Source organism: Tympanuchus pallidicinctus, unplaced genomic scaffold (assembly GCF_026119805.1).
Source record: "Tympanuchus pallidicinctus isolate F22 unplaced genomic scaffold, pur_lepc_1.0 scaffold24, whole genome shotgun sequence".
NCBI lineage: Eukaryota > Metazoa > Chordata > Aves > Galliformes > Phasianidae > Tympanuchus > Tympanuchus pallidicinctus.
This window is the reverse complement of record NW_026294741.1, coordinates 2,084,227-2,096,248: the sequence shown is the minus strand read 5'-3', so window position 1 is coordinate 2,096,248 and position 12,022 is coordinate 2,084,227. Positions and strand designations below refer to the sequence as shown.

Here is a 12,022-nt window from a genome sequence, read left to right as displayed (position 1 = left end):
TCCTATGCACATCCAAACCATGTTCCTTAATTCTTCTGCTAGCAGCTAAACCTGCAGAGCAGCACAAAAATCTCCCCCCACTGAAAAAGTGCTTCTTTCTCCTTCAAAAGGACTCACTCACTTGCCTTATATTTGCTGCTTTTCTTTTCCATTTTTCTTCTCTTTTAAAAATGGCTTTGTTTCCTAGTTCAGCTATATATTTTACCTCAAAGATATATTTTATTACTTGGAAATATTTTATTTCATCATAACAGGTAGATAGAAATCTTTATAGACCTAAAGGAGGTGAGGCATTGCCTGTACATTAGGAGACAGCCGATAAGAAAACAGCTCTCTGCTTCTGAAATTCCCTTTCTTAGTTAGGCTGCCAACTTCTGAAAATGACATATGTGCACAAACAAATACATTTACATAGTTGCTAGGCAAACCTCTGTTGCAAGGGATAAAAGGTTTTCACACTGGAAGTACAGTCCAGAGAACACATGGACAGCATCACTACTTCTTGCAATTCTCCTCTCCATCACTTCTCTATTTTAACAGAAAGGAACACTGTACTTTGGGTGACCAATCTGCCACAGCAGAGTAAAATAATCTCAGAAATTCATGCCATGAAAAAGAACCAGTGCAGCTCCAACAATCCTACAGATTTCACATCTTTGTGACGCTCAGCTGCCATTCTACATTGAGGTTCATAGGCAATCACATCCACCGCATTGAGATTGCTCGCCTCATTTAAAGATCAGACTTGCTAGAATGCTTTCCTGAACTGAAGTTTGAGCCAATTACGCTACAAGAACAAGCCAGGAGTACCCAAACAGCAGCATGTCATTCCTTACAGGCCTGCACAGGATTGCTGCCAGGCACCCGGGGACAAATCAAGTTGTATCACTGGCAAAGTCAGGCCCTGCCACCTCCAGAGCAGCTGCGTGCACAGAACTGGCGTTTCTGCACGGCAATGGAAACCACCTGGTGTGATGGACAGCAGCTCCGAGGACTGTGAGCATGCACAGCGCTCCTCACACCGGGAGGTTCTTTACTGGGACCAGGTTGGATGACAGCTGTTTTTCAGAGCATATCCAAAACGTGTTGTTCTCAGCAAACTTTCTCTTTCCTAGACCTACATTTCAGTATGAAAAAAAAAGCAAAAAGTCTTTGGTACCACAAAAATCCAACAACATGAACTTTTTTTTTTTTTTTTTCGCAGAAAAGCTCCATAAGATGAATTCTGAAAGTGAATCTTAGCACTGAAAATAAATGATGAATTTAATACTATTTTAAATTTTCAAATAACAAAAATATGAATGTAAGACGTGCAAACAACGAGGGTATCTAAATCAGAGTCTCCTTCCCTGGAGATTCAAGACCAAAATTATTTTACTAGAACTGATAGCTTATTTATGTTACAGCAGCATTATTTGGACAAGGCAAGCGTTATCATTTTTACAACTACTTTTCCACAGTGCCCTCTAGGCTTGATAGCTCCTTACTATTGTTAAGGTCAGAGGACAAGTTCATAAAACCTTTAAATCATACATAAGAAGGCTTAAAACCTTAAAAAAAAAAAAAAAAAGATATATAATTTTTTTCCCCTAGGTATATGAAGAGGAATCAAAGCACGGACAACAACCATCAGAAATAATGACTGCATTAAAAAAAGCTTCATGAGAAATTTATGATGCAGAATTTTTCTTTTTCTTTTTTTTTTTTTTTTCCCCAGCAGGATAAGAAGAGTTAAAGGACCTTTTATTTCCAGGAAATAAAAACAAACCAAAAAATCAGACTTGTTCTAAGATCTGCCGTGGTGAGATGTCAGGTGAAATACGTTCTTTCTCCCATTCTCCTCCTCTTTCTTTTTTATAAATTTTATTGTATATTTGCAAGAATGGCCTCTGATATAAACAATCCCACTGTGATTCTGTGTTATTTGGCTAAATACTTCTAAAATGAATCCTCAGAACAACTACATTTCACACTGCATATTGGGGTGTTTTGGTGTATTTGTTTTAAAGTAAAATATTCTGTTTTCCTCCAAGGTAAGAAAAGAATGTAATTCAGCTACTGACTTCACATTAATATTTACTAAATTATCTGCATTAAGCACAGAAACACAGGGAAAAATAGAAATAAAAAGAAATTTTTTTTTTCCTCTTTTAAATTCAGTAAATGTAAACATTCAGAAGAAAAAAATCTTACAGAAGAAATGAAGTCTGTGAGAGTCAGCATGAATGTTGTCTCCCCGACCAGATACTTAGAACTGAAATCACTGACAGAGATGAGCAGAAAAGAAGCAGATATCTGCTGTCTGCCACAGAGACAATTAGTCCAAAACATCCATTCAAAGTCTATGGGATAACTGGATGGATTTTTCAGTACATAATTTTGGCTGGGGCACTGTAATGTTACTAGAGAAACACTACAAATACCTCACAAAACAGCATCACATTTGATTACATTTTACTGTATGTAAAATGTAATTTATGTTAAATTACAAGCTTTTGTATCTAATATCCAGCTTCCTTTGGAATTAAACAATTCACCGTATTTCTACACAATCACATTTTCCTGCCATATTACATATTAATAAATACCATCAGACTACATACACATTTCAACTGATCAACATAAATCAATGTCAATTAGGAACAAGTGCTAGAGAAACAAAATCTGACACTTCACACTCGATGTTGTCAAAGTGCCACATAAATATGTTCTAAGGACAATATATATTTTGGCGTCGTTTCAGCCCCAAACAGGACTCTGTCACAGCTGTGTGTGCACGTGAAAGTTCCTGACCCAGCAAAAAAATCTTATTTCAGAAGTATAAGATACATTTTCCTACGACTTCTGTCAAAACAAATCCTCATTCTGCTTCTGCACAAACTGCATTACCTGTCCTTCTGCCACAGTCTCCGTATCAATGATGGTGATGACCCCAGGCACCAGAGGGCTCCGGCGAACATTGCTATGAGCTAAAATTTCCTCTTCGGTTGCTCCCGAAGGCAGCGTCCCCGTCAGCTGCGTGACGACTTTCCCCACCATGGTGAGCCCAGTCTTTATCGTCTGTAAAAAGAAACAGAACCAGCAAATAATGCTTAGGGCTCTTCTGTGGGTCTACTTTGAATTTTTCTTTCCTCAACACAATTAACATTATAACCAGACCGTACACGCACACGAGAAGCACACAAATGTTTTTGTTACTGATACTTTAACTGCAAGATGTCGTATGCAAGAGAAATCTCGTATAAAGATTTAGCATCCTACCAACTCGATGTATTGGCTTTTATTTCTGATGCAAATGCTTCCAATACATTCTCAAAAAAATCCACAAAACTTCAGTGTTATCTGACTGCAAACATTTTTCCTTTCTTTAGCTTTTTCCCCTTTGCTTCACCATTTGATCCTCTGAACCCGCTGGGTAAGTATCCAGCAGTGTTACGTACAGAAACAGATTGTGCAGTAATTGAGAATGCTGAAAATATCCTCCAGTACAAAACTCAAGGAATTGAGCCTCTGATGGACAGGACAGATATGTTGTTCTCTCAGAAATTATGCATCTTGAGGCTTTAAAACTGAACATGAGACTCAGAGCCAGCAAAATTAAAGACTCTGACCCTAAGGTGCTGGGAAGGACAACTCTCCAGAATGCACACCCATCCCAATCACAAATAATGTCACTTTCCATAGTCTGCATGTTTTCCAGACGTGGAATTGAAAACATACTAATTGCACTCACTTTCATTCTCTAAAGATGCTGAAGATTTTTTTTTATGGGTTTGTTCTGTGGTTTTTTTTTTGTATGGGTTGGTGGGTTTTTTTCTGTATTTGGAGAAAGAGAGACAACACACACATCAGGGAAAATGGACAGATTCAAAAAATGCGCAAAGCATAACTTGAAATATTTTCTCCTTGAATCAAGGACTGTGTCTTATTTGCTATAAAGAATTGTCCAGATTTATTATGCAATATAAATAAGAAATAGAAAAGGAGATCAGAACGGAATGACACTATAACAAGGCAATTCTTAACTAAAAAGACAAGCTAAGCTGCCTGCTAAATTGAAAAGGAAAAAACGCTCAGCTCACAGGCTGAAACCAAGAAGCAGCCACAAATCAATTGCAACTGCTTTGTTTAGTGCTAAAATCTCAAACTGCAGTGATTAGAAAACACATTAGTGTTCATCAATTAGCAGCCAAACGTTTGTTTTAATAATTCATAGGAAATGACTTACACAAAGTCTGTTAGTGTGTTGTCAGGAAAACCTCTGAAGGGCCAACAGAATTAGGCGCCACACTGTATTGATGGCAATATCCAGCCAGGAAGCCTGATTAACCTCTGAGATGCCTCAGCTGATGGACTCACCCCATTAATGCTAATGGAGGTGCTACCGCTTCAAATCGAGCCATGCCTTTATCATAGGAATGTCTTTGGGGTTTGAAGTCTTTAGTAACATCCTGCCATTTGTTTCTTATTTCTTTTTATACTCAGATGCAACAAATGACAATAAAACAGACATCAACGCTGGTAAATTGACAAGACTGAAAAATGTAACACGAAGTAGATAATAATATCCGACGAGCAGCCCTAAAAGGGACCCAGTGCATCACAAGAGCACATTTCAGCAGTTTTTTTTACCCAAACTGACAAGGCAGTTTCTGACCAATAGTTAAAACCAAATTGAATGCACTGGCAGTTTACACAGAAGGAAAGAGAAATCAGCATAGAAGTAGTGTGCAGAAAATACCTACACAAGTTCAAAGACATAAAGTGTAAGCAACCTGTTTTGGAAAATATTTGTAACTATGGGAACTGAGTGACAACGTGCCAAGTATACATTTCAAATCTCACTAGCAAAAAATTACCATGCTTATCTAGCAAAATGAATTACTGTTGTGTTAGACCAGACTGTGACTGCAGGACTACTGAGAAGTAATAGGTGTACAGAGATGTGGCTGAGGCCATTAGCTCAGAAATATCAGTGCAAAGCCATTACAGCACTTACTTCTCCGTGCTGTGTGTATATTTGTAAAAACTTCTCTGGTAATCTTTAACCTTTCCCATGCCATATCAGCTGTCCCCTCTATCCATTAGAGCTAATGACCTTGCTCTCACATAAGCTGTTAGTACTCATTAAGAAGTTATCAGGTAACACGAGAAAACAGATGCAGCCATTGCTAAATCACTTTACCGCCACAGGATTAAAAGATACGGAGAAAGAATCAACCAAAGAAGTTATTAGGTGAGAAGAATTTGGTTTATAATTTGATACCGGATATTCAACAGACCAGGTAAATTTTAACTGAAACGTGTTAAAATTTGCACTGTCTCAATTTGTCATCAGTGGGAACTGCCAACTCGCGCTCAGTGAAATGTTCTTACAAATAAAATGGAAAATCTTGATCCAATTCCTGTAGGAAGCAGTGAGGAAGCAAAAAGGAAGCACTGTGCAAACGCAAATTCTTTGCATGCTATTTGTAGTTTACTTAAAAGAGCTGTTCACACTCATTCAAATGCAAAGAAAAACATTTAATCAGATATACGCACTCAGAACTCATTTAACTGAAAAATCAGTACAACTTTAATTACTTGAGAAAATTAAAATGCCTCATTCAGTGCCTGATAGGTTGTTCTTACATCTTCTCAGTGACAAACAGAACATTGCTCCTATTCCTCGTAACAAATAAACCACAAAAAATGTATTTATTTATAAATAAAATATCTATAGAAAGCAGAGATATCAAAAAGCTATGCCTTGGGGATCAATAACTAAAAGCCTCATATTTAGTCTAAACAAAATTAACATACACTCAATTATAGATTCAAACTGAAACTAAATACTTGCCAAAATGTCTGTCTTCACAAAGATGTTTCCCTTTCCTGCACTTGTCACATACTTATAAAGCAGCAGGAAAGGGAAGAAAACTATTAACAAATTGATTTTAATTAGCATGGAAAGTTTTGAGTGCAAGGAATTCATGACTTTGGAAGAAGGTCTGCATGGGCTCCTCCAGAGTAGAGTATGCTGGAACACGACTCACCCAGGGATTTGCCAAGACCACGAGTGAGGAGATCTAAGAATGTCTTTTCCTATGTCTCCTTCCTTGCTGTATCCAAAAATGGATAAATAAAACAAGCACCTGGATTTTCTCATCACTAACATGGTTCAGTAGTAACAGGGTCTATTCAGAAAGACATTCTACATCCATTCTACTCTGTTTGCTCAAACAGCAGCAACAGGAGGTAAGGTCTTGGGCTTCATGGACCTTAAAACCTGTTATCCACGCTCTCTGAGGCTAAAGGCTTTGCCAAATGTCCCCTTTTCCGACTTTCAGACTGTTGAAAAGATTTAAAGAGAGCAGCACTTAAGTCTTAGATGTCTACTGGAATATTTTGACAGTCATTTTATGGTTTAACAAAGCTTTGTACTGTTCTTCAGTCACGACTGGGTTTGGCTTTGCCAGTACAGTGATGTGTTTGTAAGTCTTTACTACATCTGATCATAACTGGCTGATTACATTTACCAGCTTATCCGAGCTACTAAAAATGTTAATGATGTTGAGAATAAAGGTGTTTGGGGAAATATGCCTGTTTTTTGCTCTTAATGGTGAAAGAATGAATGGATGCAGCTAATTTCACACAGTATCTTCAGAAGAAAAGCATGTTCCCCTCAACGATGTACAAACACATGATTTTTCTCCCACTTCAACCACAGTAAGATTGTACCCAAAGCTATGCTGATGGAATACGTTCATGTTTATGTTTTGTTTTTACATGAGATGGCATGACCTATGTCTCTTCTCTTTGTGGGTATTTATAACAGTTGTTTTCTTCAGTGACATTGAGCTTTTTGTTCTGTGCTGTCATTTTATTCCTATTATTAGATTTGTTTTGCTGTGTGTATCAGAAATGAAAAGGCTAGTGGTTACAAGGGAAGCTTGTAATCAGCACTAAGTTTGTTAGACAATGCCAAAACTCACTTTTGTGTGTGTGTGTGTGTGAGAGAGAGAGAAAAAGAAATAACTTGGCAAAACCTCATGGAAAGGAATGGGACAGGGTGGGATGGGGGAAAACAGTCAAATGACAGCTCTGCACGGTCTTTGGCTTGTTTGGATTTTTCCAAGCCATGGTCATTCTTTGATGCTACGAGAATGCAGGCATTTCTCTGAAAACAGAGAGATATTATAAAGTCGTCAGAACTACAATTCCTAGGCAATGGAACCTATACATAAACAGTCATTAATAAACTCTAACCTTTAGAGAAAGCTACTAGGTAATTAATTAGATTCAGTACTGCACTGTCATCATTCAGAGATTAAAGCACATAATGCTGGTGTGACTGAATCCAAAAAGCACTAAGCACTTGTAAAGTTTGTTTCTTGATGCTGAAAGATAAATAATACACAGTGCTATTTCCAACCATGTAAAATTGTTGTATTATGAACAGCCAGAACATCAGCCATTTCACAGTGATTTTCCTGTAAGAGGGTCACTAACATGAATCGTGTTTCAACAAATGAAAGATCGGTTCTAAAGGACAGGATTGGTTCATCAAAAAAAAAATGGCTACTCAGAATGGTTCAGAATCAGGCCCTGTATGTGCCCCATCACTAGGATCTTCTTACCATTTTTTTTTCCTCTTTTGTGAATGAGAAGGGGAGAAAAAATAGTACAATTCAGCAGGGAAACCTAATAATTATCTTGCATGATAACCTCTCCCAGCAGCAGATGATGTACTCACTTTGGCAGCACTAATGACTGTGGCAGTGTAAGACTGAATGTTGTCTCCACAGGCTCCACCACGGGACTGATGGCATCGGATCAGCTACAGAAGAAAGACAGCAACCAAGTAACTACTATTAAACTGCACAAACCCATAACCCATTACCATAACTCTTGTTTATCGTGTACAGTGGTGTGCATTTTCCTACAAACAGCAGAAAGCCCTGCTGAGACACTTAACCCCTTTTTATAATCTTCTGGGTGCCACCCAGACTGTCGCGTACGGAACTCCAGTTTTCAATTACCAGTCACTACGAATTCATAAACTTTGAAACGGTGGGATTTGGGGTCTGGCAGCAATACCACAAATAAATTTAAATAAATATAATCAAAAGCTTTAGCCATGTAAATGTAACTTTAAATATCTGATATTCTAAGAATCCGAATGTGGCTTTGCTCTCCTTTTCATGACAAGCAAGCAAATCAATGACAAAGGAAGAAAGCTACTTTAAGCTTTACATTTAATAGATTAGAGGAATGTACGTAGGGTTTACTGCATATTGCCTTCCATCAGATTTAATAAATCAAAACAAGACTCTTCTACCTTCCATTAACCTACAAAGACAGCTCTTGTCACTGAACCCTACCTCTCAATAGCAGCTCTGCTTCTTACTAAATAAAACGGCAAAGACTATGGATATTTGTTACTGGTGCACAGAACACATTGCCTGTTTAACTGTTTTTGCTAAAAGAAAATTAAAAACGCTAGTAAGATATTTGTTCCTAGAGTCACAGTTAGATAAAAAGGAAAAGAATTAAACTAGGGAGAAAGGGAAAATCCACAGAGGATATACCTGGGAACATGTGGCTATTTAAATTCATTTTCTGATGTAATTTTTTGGTTGACCAGCAGTTTACACTACTGGCAGTAGCACTTTCTGAATCCCAAGCTGACTGATTGTGTTTAATAAAACCACACAGGTGTGACATTAAAGGAAAGACAGTCTCCAATTTGCAGAGAAATCAGCTGTGCTCTGAAGAGCTTAACAACAAACATGTTTATAAAGTCTGCTTCTCTGATGATTTCTGATTTGGCACTGAAAAACAGCTATTCCAGGCTCAGGTGGAAGGGAGAAAAAACATCTGCTTTGAAGTAAAAACAAGGCATTAGAAGATGAATTTAAAGTTTCCTAACACTTCAAGCTTTAAATACGCAGTCCCTTCTCTGGCCCAGGGCAGGGTGAAAAAGTGATAATTGTTTTGTTTGGGATCTATTTCCTTCTTCTGTCCAGAAATAAGAAAAATTAATTCAATCTTTTTTCTTTTTCCCCTCCCAGAACTTAAAAAATTCAGTGAGGACAGATTTCCTAATCTACAGAATGCATTGCTGTGTTATCAAACAAACGCACAGCTCTGTTTCGACTGTTTGCCAGCACAGACTTTAAGAATCCTCGCTTCCTACCTTTCAGAGGAGTTTTAAAGTTTACAAATGCAAAACACATTGGTTACTGAGTCACTCCCTGACCGTAGCCATTGATAGCTCTCGTCTCTGTCTGTGCTATTTATGTATTTATGCCCTCCAAGTTCATGAACTTACATCAAATGTGCAAAGCAAAGATATGACACATACGAATACCGAGGCATGACTAGTGCAGGTCAAAGATTAGCTCTGTCACATTATGCAAGTCCTCTAGGAAAAGATCATCTTTTTCACATAGCTTATTTCTGAGATTGTTTCTACATTTCAATATAGCTTTTGTTTATGGAATAGGAAGAAAAGAAAGTAAGTCCTTCCTTACCTTATTTTCTGCATAAGCAAGCCAACGGCTTCCAAGGGCAATAGGATTCATGTTTGGCCCTGGACAGGGATAGCAGCCTGAAAAGTTTTAATAGGCAGCATTAAGAAATATCTTACTGACTTGTTACAAAGAATTTTACTTATTGCCAAGAAAACAAAAAGTCTAAACAGAAACCTTTCAGTTGCTAATATCACTTAGTAAATGCTTGCATTTTTGTTCTGAAAGATAAAACTGTGGTTAGATGAACTATTTTGAATAGTTAATTATGTGTAAATACCAGTTTTTCCTTATGCTGGCATTTTTTAATGTCATTTTGATACAGTGCGGCGAGGGGGATACTTAAAAGATTGCCTCTATCCATTCTGTATCGTCACATCCTAATTCATTTTGCTTCATTGACACGTTTCAATTGCTCAACACTTTCTGCTGACTTCCAAGCTCCTCTGGATTTTTGTGGTGTAAAACAAAGCATTGTACTTTGGTTTGTTTTAATATTTCTACATACAAACCTCCCAAAAGACTTCTGCATGTGCTTAACCTTACACAATGGATTTGTCTTTCCTTTAAAATCAGTGGCAAAGTTTCCATCGTTCATCTGCTTTTTATTAGCTGTGTTTTCATTAGAAATAGATATATACATATGCATAAAATGAAAATAAAATGCACAACAACTGGGAATATCATGCTATTAACGACTAAAATTAAAAATAGAAAATTTAAATCCACTAAAAACAATTAGATAACAGCTAAACATGAATTAAAAGCTGACTTCAGGGGCTGCTGTGCCAAGGTGGGAGGCTGAAAGTTCACAAACTGCAGTTGCAGAGATGAAACCACAGACCTGTTTACTGATTAGGGTCCTGATAGTGGGATTTGAGCTCGAGTGTTCCAACTTCAGCTGGCAAACAAAGGCCTCCAGCCACAAGCACAGTGCCATCTGCTAGACCTGTGGCACTGTGGCATCACTTTGCAGGCATGCAGGACAATGAGAAAGGTGTGCTGGGGTGGTGTTACCTAAGGAGTGCACGTATAGTTTGAAAAAGGAATTTGACAAACTGGCATTTCACTGTCCTCACGTACAAACAGTTTCTCTACCGCTCCTGCAAAGACAAACAGCTCCTTATCTCCACTTTTTAAAGCAGAGTGCTGAAGGTATTGCAAAATTTGGAAGATCACAGCAAGCAATTTCAAAGGTCATAAAGCAAGAGAAGGGAAAAGCAGCAATTCATCGAATTACATCAATCTCAGGCCAGGAAAGCAAAACCGAGCGAGTATTTTGTAAGGCCTTATCACTGCCTTGATCTCAGGAAGGAAAACGAACTCTGAAGAGATGATGCCACAATTGTTATTGCATTCCAGAAGTGCATAAAATGTGGGTAGCCAGAGACTCTTAAGGAACAAAGAAAGAAAAAAAAAAGGTTGTAAATACAACCCTAGGTTGTAAATACAAACCTATTCTTCCGATGACATTATAGATCATGACCAGTAAGGTTTTAATGCCGACTTCTGCTTCAGCAGTTCTTGTCTGGGTCAGTAAAGACATTCAGGTTCCCCAAAGTCTATTTATTTTTCTCCGTTATTATATATAAAATAGATCATCAAAGCTGTTAGATGAAAACTCTCATGACTGAAATCTCTACAGCCACTTTATCATCGCCTCTTGCGTTTCCCAAGCTCTGCAAGCACCTTGCAGTGTCCATGCAGCAGAAAACAGAAGGGTATCACTAAACAGATGCCTCAATGGAAAAACACAAGCAGTGCAGCAAGAAGAAACTTCCATATTGGGACAGGGAGCTGGTCTCAATTATTGCAGTGAGCTGAAGTAATTGAAGAACTACAAAACAGCATTCTTCTTCAAATTAAAAATTAATCAAATACAAAAAGCAGTTATCTTAAAAAATGGACTGTTTTCACCAAACCTATTGTAGGTGGGTTGTTCCACGAACTGGATTTGGTCAATTAGATACAGCTCCACACACAAATCAGCCAATTCTAATAATATCCTCCGTAGAGGTCAACAATTCAACTCGGTTCTAAACTCTTCTCTCTGATACAAAAAACAGAGTTAAAAAAAAAAAAGAGCTATTTCCTCCTTTTCTTTTCTCTGCAAATCTATGCATTTTGGAAACATGCAGCAGTACAAGGATAAACAAAGGGTTATACTTTATGGGAAGGAAAAGCAAATTGTTTTTCTGCTTTCCAAAAAAACAGCTGGAGTCAGCAGAACATCATCTACCAGGCAAATGAAAAGACAGACACAGCGTGACCCACCCGGCTCAGCTGCCCAATCCCTGCTAGCCCAGCTCTCTTAAAGATTAACTTCTATTTCTACTAAACTTCAAAACAACTGAGGAAAAATCCATTCTAAGCAACAACAGCAGCAACTTTAGCATGTTTACAATAAGAATGAACACAATGAGAATGCAGAACTAACTGTCAAGAAGACCAAAGTTTCCAAGTTTTAATGACAGTATGGGGAGGTCATCCAAGAAAAGATCACGATGGGA

General features: G+C 37.8%; 1 protein-coding gene across 13 annotated transcripts in view; it reads right to left on the bottom strand.

Moving 5' to 3' along the window:
* BCAS3 (BCAS3 microtubule associated cell migration factor) overlaps positions 1-12,022 on the bottom strand; it is a 302,365-nt gene that overhangs the window by 239,883 nt on the left and 50,460 nt on the right. For all 13 annotated transcript variants that reach the window (XM_052688679.1, XM_052688678.1, XM_052688668.1 and 10 more), the window contains exons 10-12: positions 9,516-9,592; positions 7,736-7,819; positions 2,890-3,060 (exon numbers count right to left, since the gene is read on the bottom strand). In XM_052688679.1, the coding sequence (XP_052544639.1) occupies positions 2,890-3,060; positions 7,736-7,819; positions 9,516-9,592 (332 nt within the window). The remainder of the gene's footprint in view (positions 1-2,889; positions 3,061-7,735; positions 7,820-9,515; positions 9,593-12,022) is intronic.